This window comes from Syngnathus leptorhynchus, chromosome 7, assembly GCF_054491065.1.
Source record: "Syngnathus leptorhynchus isolate UIUO chromosome 7, UIUO_Slep, whole genome shotgun sequence".
Taxonomy (NCBI): Eukaryota; Metazoa; Chordata; class Actinopteri; order Syngnathiformes; family Syngnathidae; genus Syngnathus; species Syngnathus leptorhynchus.
In genome coordinates this window covers 1,076,238-1,096,569 of record NC_141201.1, presented here as the reverse complement: position 1 = coordinate 1,096,569, position 20,332 = coordinate 1,076,238, and the positions used below count along the sequence as shown (strand labels likewise).

The window sequence follows — 20,332 nt, the reverse complement described above, 5'->3', positions numbered from 1 at the left end:
GTGAATAATTGTTGTACTTGTCACTGCAAATGTTTTTTTGCACGGCACTGACTACTGCTGACACGCCATAAAATGAATTTGGAAGCTTTTGTCTTTTCAAGTCGACAAAGGAAACATTTGAGTTCATTTCGCACCATGAAATTTTGTCCATCTTGAGTAAGACCCACTTTTGCTATTTGGGGTTCCGTTTCGGCCATTTGTGAGAAACTTTTCTTTCCTCCACATTGTTGTTGTTGACGGGACGGCCGGGATGACGTCCGGCCTTCAGCCAGGACTCCAATCCGTTTTAGAGCCGCAATTCAATTATCTGAGCGGGGGTTCATGCTCAGCCACTCGTGAACGGGTGCACGGGGATGGCGAGGTAGCCCCATCCGCGGGGGCGGGGCGGGGCGGCGAGCACAAAAATCATTGCAACACAGATAGCGATTCCAAGGTTGCTTTTTCTCCTGCCATTAGCTTGAGCTTTACAATCACTAGAGGGATGTCAGGGCCTGATAAAGCTAATCACCGTGGTAAGCCAAAGGCAGGGAGATTAAGCCTCCCACCAGCAGACACCCCCCACCCCCTTAGAAAGAGAAAACCAAGAAAGCCCCGAGCCCTGAAAATGAGCCGGCAGAATGTGTGATCATTCCATTTTGGAGGCTAAGAAAAATGATCTTTTCTATTTAATGCCGAGTCTTCAAATGTAGCCAAAATAGCCAATTGTTTGCACGCTATTAGCCGAACACTGCACAGTCACTTCCTTTCTGCAGGTTGCATCAAAGGAAGGTGTGCGAGGAGGTAAAACTCCAAATAATCCACCGAGTCCATCTATTTTTTATGAGTTTTCATTTAGACCCGGAGAGCGCCTCTTACAGCGATCAATAGCTCAAGCTGCTGTCACACAGTGTTGCACCTGGGGGGGGGGGGCTTCTTATAAGGCCCATGGGAAAGCAGGGGGACTAGATCAAAAGGTGGGCACCCCCACACGATATTCTCCCAAACACATAAGCCAATTTCCTGCAGAGCTCAAGGCAGCAATAACTGGAAATACACTTAAAGGGAAGTCGAAGATGGACTGGAGGCGGCGGAGGAGCTTTAAGGAGCACAAAGAACAACAAGTACAGCCAGAACACGAAAAAAAAAAAAAAAAAACACATTGCAGTGGAATTATGTTTCCAATCCAAAGTCCCGTGAAGCCATTGGAAGACCACCTGAAGCTCTTCTTCAAAGGTCATTTGATCCAAGGGTCACATTTTTTCGCCCGAAACTTGCTACCGACACAACACGGCTTAAAAAAAAAAAAATCCATTCCCACTTTGATCCCAGCGACAGATTTATGTCCAGACCTGCCAACAAAAGACTGCTCGTGTTTTGACCTTCTCGCCTGTCAGAAACTAAAATGCTCAACTTTCTGATCAATTTCATCAACCGAGCAGAGCGGGACGTGAAGACAACCAAAAAAAAAAAAAGTCTGAACTCACATGCCACTTCCAGCGAGGCGTTGCGGCTGACGGCCTCGCCCAGGTAGTTGCGGGCCACGCAGACGTAGGCGCCCTCGTCGGGCTTGCTCCGCCTCCCGTGCACGATGCGCAGGAAGAAGAGCGAGCCGCTGGGCAGCAGCATGCGGTGCGAGCGCGGGTCGTCCTTGTCCGTCTCCACCCGTTCGCCGTCCTTGTACCACTCCACGCTGGGCGTGGGCCGGCCCTCCGCCTTGCAGTTGAGGGTGGCCGGCTCGCCCTTGGACACGATCAGGTCAGAGGGGTGCTCGGCGATCCGGGGCGGCGAGTCCTCCTGGCGCAGACGGGATCCTAGAGCAAGGGGAGGGAGGGAGGGGGAGCATTTAATGATGACAACTGGGTTCGGTTCCTACGCTGTAAACATCAGATGGGGTCACGAAGGTGTCTCGCAAAAAGTCAAACGCTGTCAACTCTCTTGCTGACCAAAACAGCAGCACCTATCGACGCATATTAACAGTGTCTCAGGATACTTAAGCGGTGCTAGCCCTTCAAAAATATATGGACTGCATTTTGCAGCTCACTCAGCAACACGAGACAATGCATTCCAAAAAAAAAACAAAAAAACATAGCAGGTCCTTTAATCAGCATTTGAACCCGTACAAAAAGCAACCATCTGCTCTTCGCTACGCTACAGGCACAAGCTTGTGGATAATTGGACCCAAGGGTGACCAGCTAACGGAGAGATAAAAAAAAAAAAAAAGTGCCCACACTGCTCCTCCGTACACAAAAGAAATGTGCAAACAAGTCCAAAACTGTTGAGTACACCGTCAGTGTGTGATGTGAATATTTATGTTGGGGGGTCTCGGCTCGTGTCAAATGCTAATCCCCCCCACGGGGGGTTGGCGAACCTTGCCCTCCTCCCGATTTTATTAGGCGGGAGTCTGGCGGCGAAGATAAAACTGTCCGAGTCTGGACGCCGTGGCATATTTAAATGGCGAAGGCCACTCCGCCATCAAGCAGGTGCCATATTGACCCGTGAACGCAAGCTAGTCCTAATTTGTGCTAATTCCTCCCATTTGCCAGCCATTGATTGGCAATCAGGCCGCTATCTTGCTAAACGAGGGCCTGGGACTACGACGGACAAGGAGAACAGAGCTCGCCGCTGCCACCGGGCATCAATCAAATATTTCAACCAACGCCCAGGAAGTTTGGCTAGGGAATATTGCTCCACGCCCGGAGATTGGGGACGGGTGTGCCGCCAGCGCCGGTCGCTCTTAATTGTCCAATGGGCCAGACGGCAGATGTCACAGTACAAAAGTTGGTCATTGACGTGCGCCCGCCTGGTCACTTTTGCCCTTCCGCCGTCCTGCTCTGATTTGAAGAAACGCTCTCGCTGGGTTCGTTGTTTTTAATGCGATCATGGCTCTGCTGTGTAATCAAGTGCTCTCGGCGTTTGAGGCGAGTGCACTTGACCGGGCTCCAGGCGCTCCAACCAAAACAGAGCCCCCCCCCCCCCCCCCCGCCCGGACCGCTAAGCTCAAACCTCGATGTTGGCAAAGGTTTCACAGCCACCACTCGAGGTAAACAGGAGGCCACAAAGCAACTCATGAAATCAGAAGCGTTATCTTTCGTCTTTGAAATGACTTGTGGAGTCTGCTGTCATTTCGCCAAGAACTACAAAAGCTACAACTGGGGAAAAAAAAAAACAAGTTTTGGTCTTTAGCTATTATGAGCTTCCGCACGTCGGAAGCGGCGACGGCCAAGGAATGACGTTTCTGACCACGCGTGTCTTGGAGTCAAGCCGGCGGGAAGCTTGAACGCCGAACGGGTCGCTAACCCAAGATTCATCTTCCCGACTTGTCGGCCACGTATGAACTGTGTGTTGCATTTCTAGCCACGACGTATCGCCTCTGCGACGTGTTTTGTTTGCGCTTTTTTTCTTGGAATCTATTCATGTGGAAAAGCAATTCTTGCATATTAGCAGGCTTTCGCTCATTATTCTCAGCAGGGAGCTGCTTTTGAAGCAATTCGCTCCGTCTGACTCAAGGATTGTTGGGCAGGAACATCATCAAGAAACTGAAAATGAGATCGTATTGAAGGACCGACTCGTCAAAATTCATTGTTTGGTGTGCCACGTAGAAGCGATGAGGTGAACGTGCTTTTGAATTCCGTGGCAAACGTTTTGGACCGTTGACAAGCTCCATTAAAGCTTCGTTGCCAGGTCCAAGCGTGTGAATTTCTGCAACGGTGTGGAACAAAAGAGTGTTGACATTCCCGTGTTGTGGTGCCGCCGTGCATGCTCACACAGATGCGATGGGAGAAATCACACACCGCAAAAACTCCCGACTTTGGAGCGTGTGGCTACTTGAAAGTGTGAGAAGAAGCTTTGAGAAGAGCTGAATGGCATCAATTGATTTGGGCTCCTCAAGCCTCGAGCATTGTCCCCGCCGGCCGAGCTGAATGGGAACATGTGTGCGCTTTATTTCTGCTGAGTGACTAATAGGGAGGCGCGGCGTACATAACGTCGTAGCGCCGCACGTCCGTGAAGAACACCTGCCCCGTCCGATTTGATGAGTTGGCAGCCGGCCTTCGACCCAAAGAAGCACAGAACAAAGTGGTGCGCTATTTGTTTTAAGGTGCGGCCTTGCGATTCTGGAATCACGACAAGCAAGGCGGCGGAACTACTTCACAGTTGAAACGTTCAAGGGCGCCATTAAGGCTTTAATCCAAACGAGAGTCTGAGCAGGAGCCAGGAGATGCATTAAATCAACTGGCTCACCGAGACGCTACTCACCAAGCGCCACTTGACATAGGGCGATAGCACCTCTTCATCAATTCGTTGGACCCAATTCCGATTAGTCTTCTATAGACAGGTATGCATTGTGTAGGCGGCGCAGGTGCGACAGACAGGTGAGGGCACGGTGCTCCCCCATCGGCGGCCTCTCGTCGCACAGGTGCACGGCCGTGTTTAAATTCCTCCCTCATGGCGGCGGCGGCGGCGGCGAGATCCGATGGCTGCATACGTGCGCCGCCAAGCAAAGTTGCAGCTTCTTTGAGAGCCAAAGCTATTTTCCACTGTTGTTTTGTGTTTTGCCTCAGGGGCGGAAAACATCAAAGACGGAAGACATTTGGAGTCCAAATGAAGCGCTTTCACACTGGCTCCCACCTAGCATTAGCATTCCGATTAGCATTCCTTTGATGAAACTCCGTTTCGGTCGCTGCTGTCCTAGCGGGGGTCCCCGTTGCTCTACGCAGCCAAATATTAAGGGGGAAGGAAGTCAAGCGGAATAAAGTATTAACCGCGGGTGTCAAACCCGAGGCCCGGGGGCCGGATACGGCCAGCCACGTCATTTGATGTGGCCCGCCAAGACAAATTGAGCATGTGTCAATAATGAAATTACAAATTGTCTTCACTTTTAAAAAATAGAGAAGTTGCTTGCAATTCTCATCATATTAAGATATTTGTACAGTTTTTACTCGTCTGTGACTTAAACGATGTCTATGTCTTAGCAAATGTTTACATTTAGGGCAAACAAGGGTCATCGTATTTTGATCAACTTTTCAGTTCCAAGTAAAGGTAAGAAGCCAAGTGAAACTGCATGAAGGCATGAGGTGCTTTTGCCTTTTCTTCCCTGTTGTGAAAATGTCAAGGCTATGCTTCACTGCAGCTTAATAAAGCAAAGGTAAAGCGGTGGAAAAGGTGCTCCCGTCCCGCTTTCATTTGCTCGACAAAGCGAGGGGAAAAAAAGAGCCGATACCATTCTGCCCTTTCTTTCACTTTAGGGAAAAGGCAAAGTCATTCCCGAGGCCCGGCCTGCCGTGGGCTACCGAGGTCATAGGAGCTGACAGGCCTCCGTGTTAGCGCTCGTGTCCGTCCCACCCGAGGACCGGCTGATTGGTAACTCTTGGCTGGCCCGCCTGGCCTCGTTCCCGCCCTCCCCGCCTCTTTGCTCCCTTTTTTGACACTAATCAAAGAATAAACACGAGCGGTCTTGACGAGAGCGCGGCCGACAGCGGGGAGACGAGTCTTTCCGGCGGATCCCGGGATGAAGCTTCCTCATTACGCGGCGGCCCCATTCGGGCAAATGAGCCGCCATTACAATAATGCGCTCCAAACGCGGCCCACTGATGCGGAACCATCACATTTGGGGCGCGGCGGGACACGCCGCCTCGACTCTCACTTGGACTCGTTTTATGGAGGAGGCGCGACACGGCGGAAATGTCGGCTCGCCCTGTGCGGCCTTGATATTTTATCGAACATTTTTGCTTGTATTTGTTTCTGACCTGATTGGATGATTAAACACAATCTGGGTTAAATTGACCCAGAAACATAATTGCCATTTTATGAGAAATGTATGAGGAGGGTTGATGACTTGCATCTCAATGATTACATTTGATTCCGCGAGCCCTTCCTTCTTAAGGATTTGAGTTTCTCTGGACTCGGCCGAACCACGAGGCTGGTCGCCAGGGCGGTGAGCGAGAGGAAGGGAGGGGCCGTGGGCCCCCGTGGGCTCCATCCAGCCATTTATATGAAAAGCGCAGGTTTGCACAAGGAATATGCAAGTCATGTTTGCAGCATTAGTGAGGGGCGGGGCCTCGGTCGAAAGGGCGTGGCCGCAGCATTAACACTTTTCCTACTGTACCCCTGTGATCTGCCAGCAAAGCCCCCCCCCCCAAGCCCCTCCTTACTAAATTAAGATGCACACCCCCCCGCTCGGGTCACGGCAACATCTCCCGTTCACCTTTTCTCGCCCCGCGCGTTAATCACAGCGCCCGGCGCCATTCACACGCCTCGTCTTTGTTGGCGGAGAATACAACTCCGGAGCCTTTTTTTGTCTGCTTAAGTGGACTCTTAGAGGGGGGGAAGCCCCTCCCCTCTTCTCCCCTCGGAGAAAGGATGGAAGAGGGAGGAGAGGGGAGGGGAAGGAGCCTATGATTAGGGAGATCCGGCGTGAGCGGCAATGCCACGGAGCCACTGCTTAGCAACCGCTGGCCCGACACCAAGAGAAGGTGCCGGATAGTCAGAGCCATTTTTCCAATGAGGAACCCACATTGAGAAGTTCTTAGGACTCGCTAGACAGCAGATTGAAACTTTGCTTAGTGCGCCTTGATGGGAACAAAAACGAGTGTAGAAGCAGCTGTGAGCATTAAATGCAAAAAAAAAAAAGCAAGCCGGGTTTTGCATACAACGCCCAACAAAACGCTTTGCATGAAGCGCTGACACGTACTAACAAAAGCTGCAGGTGCTGCAGATGACAACATTGACTCAATGTGAATCTTTAAAATGCAATTTAAAAAAATAAAAGCATTCAGGAAGCCTGCGTGAGTCACACTTTTGTGTGAATCATATGCAAGTCAACAAGTCCGTCATTCCGCCATATTGACACGCGGGGGAAAATGACACAAAGAGCCTTTTTGCATTGGAAAATCAAATATTCACTTCACTTGATATGACATCAGCAGAAGGAGAAGCAAAGCCCTAACAAGCTCCTCTTCCATTTCACCATCATGTCGTGGTGACATGAGACAAAGACAATGTCAAGATGACTTTTTCATTTGAATGTGAGAAGAATTTCACAGATGGAAAAACTCGAGGAGCAAGTGGACCGGATCGAGCGAAACCTCATGAGTCACACTTTCGATCTCAACCAGGTCAACGTCTCAGCAACAGTTGACAGCGATCAAGGTCCGACATACAGCGAAAGCTCCTCGTGAGTCACACTTTCTTTCCCTTCAAGCTCGTTGAGGTCAAAGTCTCAGCAACAATTGACAGCGCCTTCATTCCAGCATGAGCCCATGCACAAAACTCAATCCAGATCAAATCTAGAAGAGTCCAAATGTATTGAGGCGGCCATCCACAACAGGTTCAAAAGACTTTCTGTTGCATTTCATCACCAATCAGCACCTCCAGCACACATTTAGCATTTCAACCCCATTACTTTCAAGGTCCGTTCAGTCAGATTCGTACAACAGCCTAACAATTGCAATCAAAAAGGTCCAAATCTTAAATACAGTGACTCGAGCGTTCATTTTACAAAGGAACAATTGACAACTTTTGGGCTCAACTGACTATTAAAAAAAAGCAAGAAAAAATATAATAATAATAATAATAATAATAATGATAAAAACGTCTTCAATTTACCATCAACTTGAAAGCACGATAATCCAGCCAGCAGGATGAACGCGAGTGGACTCATTCTAGCATATTAAAAGATCCACGAGTGGCGCGCAAATCCTCCAATTCAACACAACGGGGGAGATTAAAAAAAAAACCAAAACAAAAAAACAAGACGCGCAGATTTATTCTGCGTAAAAACTGTCAAAAATGCACTTTGTGTCCACAAAAAGCAGAGGATCCATGAAGAGGGGTCGGAAAAAGTAGGTCACCCGGCTGCTCGGGCTTCTTCTTCCACTCCCGTCTTGGTCCACTCGTTGCTTGTCGCGACACCCACGGGGGGGACCTGCTCAAGCCCCGAGGAGCAAGGAAAAAAGTCCTCCCAAAAGGCGAGCGTGGCCCCTGCGCACTTTCTTTCAGTCGGGGGGCTCCGCTCGGCTCCTCAAGCGCGTCCCGTCGTCAGACGTCGCTGGGCGGCTGCGGTGACGCGCGGGGCGCGCATCAACCGCGACATTCCCACAACAAAACCAAACAAGTTTAGGGGCGAGAAGAGCGGCGTGCACGGCTGTTGAATGGAACGGAGTCTCTTCACAAGCGCGAGGACAACAACAACATGGTCCTGCCCGTGTCGTGTGCCGCCGCCGTCGCCGACGCCTCCTTCTTGGACGCACGCAGCGCGCACACTCTTTGCGCAGCCAGCATCGCCCGCGCAGGAGCAGGAGCAGAAGCGGGAGCAGGAGCAGGACGAGCAAGGGCGAGCTGGCTCCGAGCAACACCAAAAGTCCACTTTGTCACTGTCCGGATAAAAAAAAGTTGTATGTCGCTTTAAACGAAACCAATTGTTGACGCAAACAAAACAAAATCTGCCAGATGAACGTAGTAAACAAAGAAAAGGAGAAAAATGACACTTTTGTGCATGGAGATGTGTTGGATGAACTGATGATCATTTACATTTTTGTAATGAGCACGCGCGGACGAGACTCTGCTCAAATGGGCATTGAAATGAGCTTGATCCTGACTGAGAACTTCAGGAGGTCTCAAGTCATTAAATTGCATTGCGTGCGCACATCTTGAGCTATTAATGATCAAATGATTTGAGGCTGCCTCCGATAACCAAACAATGCGTTAAGATTCAAATGCTGGATTATTTTCCTAGTGAAGATGATGATGACGATGATTTTTGGCTGGCAGCAGTTGTGACACAAGCTGTTGAGGTTCACGGAAAGGGGAGGGAGGGAGGGGGGAGGAGGGAGGGGTAAGGGAAGGGCTGGGATGGGCTGGGATGGGATGCATGTGGTCTGCCCAGCAACCTCCTCGTCTTAGTGAACTATGAGCTCCCCCTACTGGTGATTCAAGCAACCACCCCCTCACCACTCCCCCTCCCATCAAGAACAGCAGGCCACAGAAATGTGGTACAAATGTTCAATTTGACGTTTGCAAAAGCTTTGCTACTGTCGTTGGCAGTTACTGGAGAAATACACTGCATCGTGCTGAGGGCGCTTTGGAATGCAAAAAAAAAAAAAAGAAAAGAAAAAAAATCACTGCATGGTGACCTTGCTCAGCTCATATTGGATTTTGCCTTTAAAGACCACCAAAATGGATGAGGGAAGAAATGTTTTTACATTTTATCGCTTCCATACAATACAAGTAAACATTGCTTAGTGATTTTTTTTTTTCAGGGCGAACAGAATAAAGGCGCAAATAGGTGAATTCCAAACATGCAGGTGTCCTGCCCCCCCCCCCCAACCCACAGGTATTTAGCTAATTACAAACGAGGCCATTTCAATGGCATTTCTGTGCCCCTAGAACGAAAGAGTCAAAGCAGTCAAAGATAAGAGCTCGCCAAGCATCACAAGCAGCAGCAGCAGTAGCAGCAGCGAGATGCTTAGATGTGGCCGTGTTGTGATTTACAAAGCCCTCCGCAGTCAAAGAGGACTTTTTGCTGCGGGCCGTGCTGTGAAAATCTTCCCCTCTCAATAAAGCCACAGCCACTTCTGTGGCCTTTAATAACACCTCTGGCGAGGATTCGTCTGTTAAGTTTGCATGGCGGCGTGTCGCGGCTCGCCCTACAAAGCTCGCCGCTTTTCCCGTCTGCTCCCGTTTTCAGCCATCGAGACAGTGAGCCAGCCGCATGCAAATATTCACCAAAACGGAGCGAAAAAAAAAAATATTCATGCCTTCACATGCTTTGAAATGTTTTGTTTTAACAAAAGCACCAGGGGCGTAGCTACATTTTTTTTTTCTCTGTGGGGTGGGCAGAGACTCACAAGCCTGAAATATAAATAAAGCTGCCTTGCTTTGCCATGGAGGATTTTCCATGCAAATCAGCTTGATTTTTTTTTTTTTTTCTGTACTTGGCATGGCATCAGTAAGGACATTTGCCGTATCGCCCATCACGTCTCATCAGTGTGGCTGATGGAAAAAGGGAGGGGGATTGTAGAAAGGTCAGTTAGGAAGACGAAAGGCCCGCCTTCTAACATAAACAACGGCCGGCGCGGCTCCACTGACGGAAAAGAAACGAGAGTGTAATTCTCCCTCGCGGCGGCGCCGCCTTTAATGCGGCCATTTCAATCAGCGTATGGGCGCCTGATGTATTTCACCTCTTCTTAAATATCAGCCACCCTGGATTTATTTTAATTAAAAAAAAAAAAAAAAAAGCCAAGAACTTCAAGACATAAAAATGAGATGTGGTGAGTCTTAATGCCAACTTGCGCCCGATAACTATCGAGGTGTTCGCCTCAGCACGGCCGGACAAATGCCATTTTTCAGGCAATGAGATGAAGCGGCAATTCCCAAAGGGGGTCATTTCTTATCGGGAAGTGATCACGACACACGCGCCGTTGTCACTTTGTGCCTAAATGATGCGTTTGTAATCGCATAAAAAGTAAGAATGAAATCACCGCCGCATCGTTGGCCTCGGCCCATCTGCTTCTAGATGCGAGGATTCCCGACTCGTCATTTTCACGACAGCTTGTGTATCTTTGAACCGCCGGCCGGAAAAAAAAAAAAATCTAATTGTGGAGAACTGCGCCGTCGTGGCGGTCGCCCTCGTGACAGCTGGCAAACCGTCCGCCGGTCGTCGCCATTAAATATAATATAATATATATATATATACATAAATGTATCAATATATAATGAAATATAAGATATTACATAATATATACTAATATATAATTAATTTCACATTTACAAGTGAAAATGAGTCAAGCAGCAGCGGCTGAGCTCCACTGTGTTTGTTTGTGGCCACAAGGCCTGAAAGCGGTGTGCTTTTTTTCGTCCGACAACAGCAAGGCGGCGGCCCGGCTGCTGTGCTGAGCAGCCAACCTGGGCTCTCAGGAAAGTCTTTTTAATTGCGCGGCAGGTCAGAGGTTGCGTCGGCGGTATCGCTCACCATCAGACGGGAGCGGTATTTGGGGAGCTCTTAGCCGGATCCTCTTTCATGGCCGAGTACACCCCGGCGGGCTCGGGGCGGCCGTGATTAGGAGCTGCGTGTCGGCGAGGGGGGTGCGCAGGGGGTGATTAATGTAGACGTCAGGAGCGGCCCCTCCCTCCCCCGTAATGACACCTGGGGAGGGCGGAATGGGCCCTACCTGCCGCCCGGGCTCCCCGAGCAGGGCATGATTCTTCCCCGTGATCCTCCTCCGTCAGCACTCCTGTCAGCCGGCCCGGTTCCCGTTAATGGGCCTCTGTGTCAAAGAGCCAGATTAAGCTGTGCTCTGCGCCGCCGCCTCATCCTTCGCCACTTTTAGCTTTGGAACATTTTGCAGATGTATGAAATGTGTCATTTGCAGACTTTAATCCTGCCGCGTGACAAACGCCAGCCACGGAAATCATCTGCGCTCAGGACGGAATAAGGTGGATCGCCGCACTGCTTCATCGCCACCCACGCCGTCCGCCAGGACTCATCGACTTCTTTTTTTCTCTCTGTTTATGACTACGGCGGGAATATGACGAGACACGCTGAAGAGACTAAATGAAGGATGTGATGAGATTTGAGGAGGGAGAAGCCGGACTGAATGCTAACATCGAACCTCATGCTTACATGTCAGACCACAACAAAAAGAGGGAAGTTTTTTTTTTTTTTTTTTACGATTCCCACCAAAGTGCAAAAACAACGACAAACACTGGACCAAAGTCGACCTGCTTGAAAATAAACAACAACATGTAAACACGGCCGTGGGCAGCCCAGCTGCAAGACTTGGCGCAAATGTGAACCAGCTGGGATGAAGAATCCCTCCTCAACATCTACAAGGAGGCATTGAGAAGTAGCATTCCTTCCACGCCACACGCCAAAGGCTAATGGGATGTTTTGTCTGGGCCGTACATTTTCTGGGAACTTCCTCCCCCGCGTTTGCCTCAAGTCAAGGCCGGAATTTTCCCCGTTAAGTTGAAAAAGAGACTTTTTGCCGGCCTCCGCTAACGAACCGACCTCCAGCACTCCCTCTTCCCGAAAATCATCACGAGCGTCCTCCCCAGGACCGATAGCGAGGTGCCGGGCGGCGGCCGTGACGGGACGCCATAAACAATGGAGGAATGGGAGAACGCCAGCCACTCAAGTATCTGGCCGCCGTCCTTATCATTGGGCAACACACACACGCACACTTGCAGAGCTCATCAACCAGGGCACCGCGGCCTCCGCTCACTCATTTTGCCTACTAAACAACTGAGTAGGCGGAAAAAGTTACAAAGCAACGCACCGGGAATCGTCTGCGGATGCGGTCGGACGCCATCAAGGCGGTGAAATGACCCACCGGGGCCGCATTCCGCCGGAGCGGCCGACTTCATTACGGACAAGAAGAAGACTTGAATTGACCGGATGTAAAAGAGTGAAGAGGGAATGAGCTACAGCACAGGTGTCAAAGTCAAGGCCCGGGGGCCAGATACGGCCTGCCGCATCATTTTAGGTGGCCCACTCTGCATTCACTTCATGTGTCAATGCTAAAATTACAAATTGTCTTCACTTATAAAATAGAGATATATTGTTAGCAATTTTTATGACCATCCATCCTTTAAAATAATTTGTATTTTTCAATATTTGATTTGATTTTAATCTTACATTTTTAAATATTCGAAAAGTCTCTGTTTTGAAAACGACTTATTCATCAGTTTGTTGTGTAGCTTCTTCATACGTTTATTTGGGTTGACAACTTTAATGGCCCTTTGAGGCAAACTATGACTATGATGCGGCCCGCGACAAAAATATTTTGACACCCCTGACCTACAGTAAACGCCGACAGCTTTGTCCCTGCCCCCTTCCTGCCAATCAATCGGAGCCTCACGACTGGGCCTTTCACCCAAAGTGGAAAGTGATTTAGAGCCTCGGGTGAGCCCAAATGGAGTACCCCCTGACCCACTTTCAATCCAACGCTGAACTGGGGACACTGTGACTTCTGCTGGCAGCTTATTGCTGTCGCGTGCAGCGTAACAGAAAAAGGCCGCGTCAGCACATTTGCATTAAGCAGCCCGTCGTTGCTCTCGAACGACTGAAAACAATGGGCAAAGTCAAAGGCTGGCTTTTGTTTCGCCGTCCTCTAATGAAGCCGGCCGGGGTCGCCGGGGCGACGTCCCTCAGCGGCACCTCGGGCCGGCCGCTCGGCGCTCTAATTGCTGCCTCATAAGCGGCAAATCCACTTAAGTGCAGCAGCATATTGATCGCCGCTCCGCCACGCCAGGCGGCCGGCCACCTCCCGGCCTTTTACAACCTGAGGGACGGCCCGATTAAGAGCGGGTCGCCGTGACTAGATAAATAGCAAAAGAGGGTCAGAGCCACGCAATTACTGCCGAGCCGGCCCGACCCGGGCTGAAGGTGAACAACAGGCGGCGGCGGCGGAGACGGAGGAGACCTTTTCAATTTGCTGCAATAATGAGCGCTGAACAAGCACTTTTGCTTGCGTCCGTCCCAGCAGAGCCGCAACCGGAATCGGCACCCGGGCGGGCGCAAACACACCTGCCAGTTTATGACGAGCCAAATAGGCGCATGGATGGAAATCGCCCATCGATTGCATCCGGGCTGCCTGGGCTCTTAAAATGAGCCGCATTCATCCACGTTTGCTAGATCATTTGGCCAGCTTTGTTTTTCTGCAAACCACATTTTGACTCCTATTTTAAGCATCGCCACAACCTCCCAAAAGAAAAACTCAATCGTCTTCTTTCACGAGGAAAAAGAAATGGTTTCCAGGTCTGTAGCGCAATTGGCGTGATGGGGAAAATAATCCACAAAGCAAAATGCGACGGCTCCTCTCGCCATTTATTGATGAGAAAACAAGTGGCAGTTAAAAGAAGACAAAAAGTCAATGTTGCATTTTCATGTGCGCCAGCCAAGTGACGGAATGAGGTCAAGAACGACGAGCTTAGCTCGGCTTCCATCAAAGATGATTATCCTCCTCGTTCGTTGGTTCGGCGAAACATCAAAGTGAAAAGCAATCAAGATTTGCCATTTTTTAATTCGCTAATCTGCTTTAACGCAGGACTAAACGACTCTTCTCTCCCGCCTTTGTTGTCTTAATCTGTCTTATTTTTAACCCGCGCCGCCATATCGGCGACGTCTGCTCCTCCGAGAATCTTTCCCTCCCATCCTGGCATGACTGATGCGAGCTTTCGTCTAAACAAGTTTTAATGAGACTATGGAGCACACATAATAACGATGATATTAATATTAATAATATAAATAATATATTATTAAAATCATTATTATTTAAAATAATATTGACAATATTATTTGTATTATTATTTATCATTACAATAATAATTTATAAATAATATTAATAATAATTGTCATCTTGTTATTCCTACAAAATATTTACAACGTAGTCTTTTTTTTTTTTTTTTAAATATCTGCACTTGAGTTTGATTATTTTTTCCTTTGCTCTTGTTTTTGAAAACACGGACCTGCACTTGCTGCTTTTTATTTCATCAAAATGGGCTTTTTTTCTGCTAGCAACCTCAAGTCAAGTCAAGTTAAATGTGCTTGAAATCTTGATTGAGTGACAATGAAATAGGAACAGCAGAGTCAGAGTCTTTACCTTCCAGACGGCTTCACACCTTTGAATAATGACACGCGAGGCGATGCTAGTAAATAACAACAAGAATGAGGCCGAAGTAGAAAGGCTGAGTCTTCCACAGCGACGCGGCCTTGAATCTCCAACCTTATTTTTCATCGCGCCGAGACCTTCCCGTTTGCCTTCAAGGTCCGAGACGTAAAAGTGAAAAGTTCATCTGGGCTCTCAAGTCGTCAGGCTGTTATGCCTTTACAACGGACGCAGACGGGTAAGGCCACCGAGAGCATTTTTACAATCCAACTTGAAAGAAAAAAAAAAAAGGCGGGCGAGTACAAGCTGTTAGATAAGAACTATAAAAATCGACATCCATGTCGTCGGTGTTTTCTTTCCTTCTCCTTGCTGGGATTTATTGTTACTTTATTATGATCCCATCTCTGGGATGAAGAAATGAGGATATTAATGACACTTTTAATACATGGGTGCTTTTACTTTGATTGTAAAAGGTCAAGAATAGCTAGCTACGTGCATGCATTGTTTGCAGAGGCCATTTTTAATTCAATTCCTTTTCAACTGTAAGCTAACATTGCTAAAATGAAAGAAAAAAAAAAGCACACAACGTTTTGTCAAACATGATTGGTCTCGGGTTATCCGGAAGTTGAAAACAAGAGAAGATGGCCGCTTGAAATTCGACAACGGAAAGCGCGACGAGCGTAACGATTTCTGTGCGGTGTTGTCATCCTCGCAGTGGGAAAGAAAAAACGGGCCAGCCTTAATAAGGCTTGTTGTCTGAAAGCAACTATTGATTTTCACGCCGACAGCGACTGACCCGCTCGGAATCGGCGCTCGTCATCGCCAAAGCTAAATTGAGCCGGGCGCAAGTTGGCTCTGTCACCCAAGATCAACGCTCGGTGACAATTTATTTCCATCAGTCTGACTCTTTCTTATTGTTGTTGTTTTTCATTCCCTCTATGGAAATGTGGAATTTCAGCAGTCAATTGTCAGGAATTGGATTTTCTACTTTTCCAAAACACAACGCGGTGGTCACAAAATGTTTCGCATGGGTCATCACGGTAATCTTTGATGACATGCAACAGTGGAGAATCTGGTGCCGGCGTCCTTTTTTTTTTGCCGCTTCCCGGCTGGCCCGCCGACAAACGTCTGCCGCATCGAGCGATAAGGCGAGCGACGAGGATTTGAGCGTCTCACTCGGTCGGTCGGAGCCGATGTATCACTCCCGTGTTGAACTAGCGAGGAAGGGAGGGGCCCCCGGGGCGCCCTGGCAGTAGTACACTCATTAACGCCTTCAATTTGCCTTAATGGCTTTCTCTATCACGGCTCGCATCCGTCCGTCAGGCCAGACTGTATATTTTTCTGCCTGTAATTAATCCATTCATCTCAGGCAAAGACGCGATCAATGCGGGCCGGAATGAAAGCGAGACACGCGACCCCGGGCGAGCTGAAGAATGCCACGGAGCAACGGCGTCCAGCCGGCCGCGCTGTCGGAATTAATGTCGCGTACGAGCCTCGGGGCCCGAGAAAAAGTGGACCCCGCTCTTGATAATAAGGCCGCCTATTTTGGTTCCGAGCTAAATGTCGGGCCGGGACTATACAAAAATCAATTTCAAATGTGCTTATCAGAACAAAACTAATGGAATCGTTTCTACTGGAACCAGAACATTGAACATGAGGTTTTTGCTTGAGAGGGGGGAAAAAAAAAAACATGTTTGGGTTGATTTGATTCATTTGGAGTGGTGGATGCCTTGTGTGTGCAATCATGCACCACAGTCCCTCCCACTGACCCCGAGGCTGAACCTCCCCCCCCCCCCCCCCCTCCTCCCAGATTTGGCCTGAAGATCAATAAGTAATTTTTTGGAGCTGATTAGTTTGCAGCAGGAAAGTGGCCACTGTCTACTCTGTCCTGAGGATATAATCAAACACTATAACAACCACAACAAAAAAAACGTGCTAATATCACGGCACGCTACGTGCTTTTAATAATGGCGATTAGGGTCAATGGTGTGGAAAAAATAAAATCAAAATCAAAGCAACACGGCACTGCGGGCTGGCTTGCAAAGATCAGCCATTTTGCTTATTAAAGACGAAATTCCCATTTTGTCGTCAAGTCATGAAACTGCAACCAAAGCAAAAATGGAAAGTAAATGTATACAACCCCCTTCTTCCTAAAACGCAATATCACTCCAGTTAGTTATTTCTACATGCGTCCATACGTTCATCTCCGCGGGGGAAACGGACTCAAAGTAGGACGCAGGTTGTTATGCAGATTGTTTGCACGCCGATGCTGCGACCTCATTTGAACAAAGCGACTCCCCAGTGGGGTCTTGAGACGCACGTAAAGGAAAAGTGGGGCAAATTGTTGTTTTGCTGTCCTCTCCGGGGTCTACAATCAAGATGAGACCTCTAAAGTCCGGGCCGGGGGTCATAAATCATGGGCGCTGACGTGTTTAGTACACGCCCAAGCTATGCAGCGGTACCATGTTGAAGCCAACCTCCCCGGAGTCTCATAATCTGGCTCATAAATTGGGCTGGTGCCCAAGAGCGGCTTGATCTCCGCTGGTCGCATAGCATACTTTAATTTAAATCCGAGCCCGGCGTAGGTGATTTACGCTCCGGCTGTTAAAATGTACAGCTCGGAAGGCGACGTCTATGCACCGATGGAGAAATTTCCCGAGGCGCTATTAGGGTTGGGCCGATGGTTCGGTGGCATAAGCTGGTCGCTCAAAATGGCGTATGCTACGAAGGGCGACCGGTTTCGATCCAAATGATGCACGCTCCAACAGACCAAATGGATTGTGCCAATGATCATCAGAATTGGCTACTTGGGGGGCTGCTCAGGTTGGACTGCTGCTCGACGGCATATGCTAGCAGCGGCTACTAGCTTTAGGCAGATGGTCGATGGCGTGGCCTGGTAGGGGCTACTAGGGCTGGACATGACAAACGACAAGGGGCGTAGAGCAGATGGTCGTACTCGGTCGGGGCTGCGACCATTGGCCCGGTGATGGGTGACATTCAGTATGCTAGCCGAGGCTGCCATTTGGATAGACGGACCGTAAGCAAATCGAGTGTGGAATGGGCCGTTAGACTTGGCCCGAGGGTTCGCTTGTCATCAAAAACAGAACCTTTCAGAAGTTCCTCTGCCAATGTCGTGAGTCATTCCCGCTAACTAGTAGCTAAAAGTTGCTTCTGTGGCTATACGCAGAGCCAACGTTGACAGCATTGACTCGAATACGACTTTGGTGCCGCTCCGCTTGAACATTCCTGGCCCAGCGTTTCAGCTATTTGGTGTCAAAGGATCAGCTCCCGAGGGAGGCGCAATAGCACTTGTTTTATGTGAGCAAATGGCGCTAGCATCCACACCTGCCTGTCGCCGATGACTGCAATGGAGGGTTCATTCCGAAAAGGGTGCAAGCACTTTAGCTTTTTCTTGCTCAAGACGGGCGGAGGCGAAGGAAGCGCCCCCCTCCCCTCCCCGCCGTTACAGCTTTGGTTTTACAAGCAGCGCCCAAATGAAAGCAATTACACCGTAATGTGCACCATAAACCTGAGAGAGGAGGGTCTCGGAGGCTCACAACATATTTACATGCACAGAGCTTTAAAGGGTGTTCACGGCCATACTGAGGAGAAAAGCAAATTAGGAAGACACAGACACTCAAAATGGCATCATCTAATCGCATCAGCGCCGACCCGCTGCGGCTCGACTGAAAACCGCGGGGAGCCTACACGTGACGGAATGGATTTCAAACAATCCCGATTGCCGTTTCAAGAGGTTAATTGCTTGGTGTGACGCCAAAATGATGCAACGGCTGCTGAAATTGCACCGGGCGGGGCCGCTTCGACCCGAGCCAAAGAAAAGCCGAGCTTCGGATTTCCTCCGGCGCGATCGCGACAAAGCCCACGGAACGGAAAGGTCAACGTACTGAAGCGGCGTTGTGATGTCCGGCCACGTAGCAGATAAATCCGTGACTGATAGCAGAGAAGGGACGGAAACACGGCGGCCTGGTGCCGGCCGGGGCGCAGCTGTAATTCTAACAAGCGCTGAGTGATGACCAAATAGAAGCCGTTTCCTTTCCATGACCCCACCTAGTCCGCCGGCTAAAGGCGGCCATAAACAAGACAGACCTAATAACGGTGACAGGCCCGGCTAAAGACAGTCGGGTGACCCAAAGCTCGGCAAGCCTCCAATAGCAACAATAAAACATAGAAATGCTTGGATGCAATTTGCCCAAAGCGCAGCGGCAGCAGCCGCCGCCGCCACCGCAAAACATAGCAGTTAGTCTGCTAGCTAACGTCAGCGTGCTACGCTACATGCTAAGTATTCTAGTTGGCCCTGCCGCACAATAAGAAGCTAAACTAAACATCTCATCCTCCTTATCTGCAGGAAAACACATTCCAGTCCTGCTGACGACGGGTTGGCCGGGCTTTAAGCCCAAATTCGCGACCACCCCCTACTCAGCCTTGGCACAAAGCGGTATTTACAGAGCCCGTGGAGTTATTAAACTTTAATCCCGCTAAGAAGAGCATATTCTGACAATGAATTATAAATGACACAGGTTAGAGTCTCATACATGACCTCCATTCCAATAAAGCTGTCACCGCTGGCTTTAATAAAGCATAATATCAACTGAGAGAGGCCACTATCTCAAAGTAGGTCCATACCCGCACGTATAGATGAGCCGAGCATCTAATCCTGCTGCGCATTGCAGGGTGCGAGGGTGTGTGGCTCTTCAAGCCGCCGCCACTAATTAAGAAATCATCACTTGGTCTGAAACCAACAATTTTATTTGTTTAGTCTTCTGGGAGTTGAATTGGATTGCCAGTTTACCATCTGTCCAAAATTGGAAAATTCATTAGAGAGCCATTGTCCTTCAGTGAAATGATGCTTTATTCCGTAAGCCCTTGAGTTGAGAATTGCGGAGGAGGGGGGGGTCTCCTGACATTAGCGCATCGCGCCGGCGGGCGGGCGGGCAGCAGAACCTTCATCTGCGGGCTTTCCAATCCAGAACATCGGAGGTTTACCGTGATACAAACTTCAAGGGATACTACAATCTTTACTTCAAGACTCGTTTTTTAAAAATATCCAAGTGCTGGTACAGAATTGTGTAGGTACAAATTTGGATGCCACTATCTTTTTTTGTAAGTGGCTTTTCTGTGGCCGCGAGAGGCTCGACAAAACCCGTTGAGGTCACAGCGCTAACGTCACGCCACCCAAAGTGAGAAGGCCAACTTCCTGGTTCACATGGCAACCCCCCACACATCGTCCAAACTTGGGGAGGGGGGGGCCTCTCATTACAGCTAAATTGCAGGCCACGGGACGTCGACTCCCTCATTGGAAGGCTAATGGGATCCAGGGTCATCATTATCAAGTGCACATCGTGGAAGCAGCTGCTTTGCACCCCCCCTCCAAAAAAAAAAAAAAAAAGTCGCATTCCGCTCCCATCCTTCCCTTCCTGAGGCTGCTAATCACCAACTGAGGAGCCTTGTATTCAAAATATACGTAAATATCTTGCAGCTGCTGGAAAAAGCAGAGTACCTAAATAGAAACATACAGATAACTAAAGCTAAAGCTAGCAAATGCTGCTTTTCAAAAGATTTTTTTTTTTTTGTTAACCTTCATATTTTAGAATTTTGCTTCATCAAATCCCAAAGCATGTTTTGAGCCAATGCAAGCTAGTTTTTCTGAGCTATTTTCTCTGCACCAGGACAATACTTTTTTTTAAAAAAAACAATGCTAATCTATGCTTTTTTTCTTTTGTGCTCTTTTT

The 20,332-nt window shown here is 49.0% G+C and overlaps 1 protein-coding gene across 1 annotated transcript in view; it reads right to left on the bottom strand.

The window, feature by feature from the left end:
• The window catches only part of robo2 (roundabout, axon guidance receptor, homolog 2 (Drosophila)), a 149,427-nt gene that overhangs the window by 86,072 nt on the left and 43,023 nt on the right, over positions 1–20,332 (bottom strand). The window contains exon 3 of the mRNA XM_085916553.1: positions 1,464–1,790. Coding sequence (XP_085772679.1) covers positions 1,464–1,790 — 327 coding nt within the window. The remainder of the gene's footprint in view (positions 1–1,463; positions 1,791–20,332) is intronic.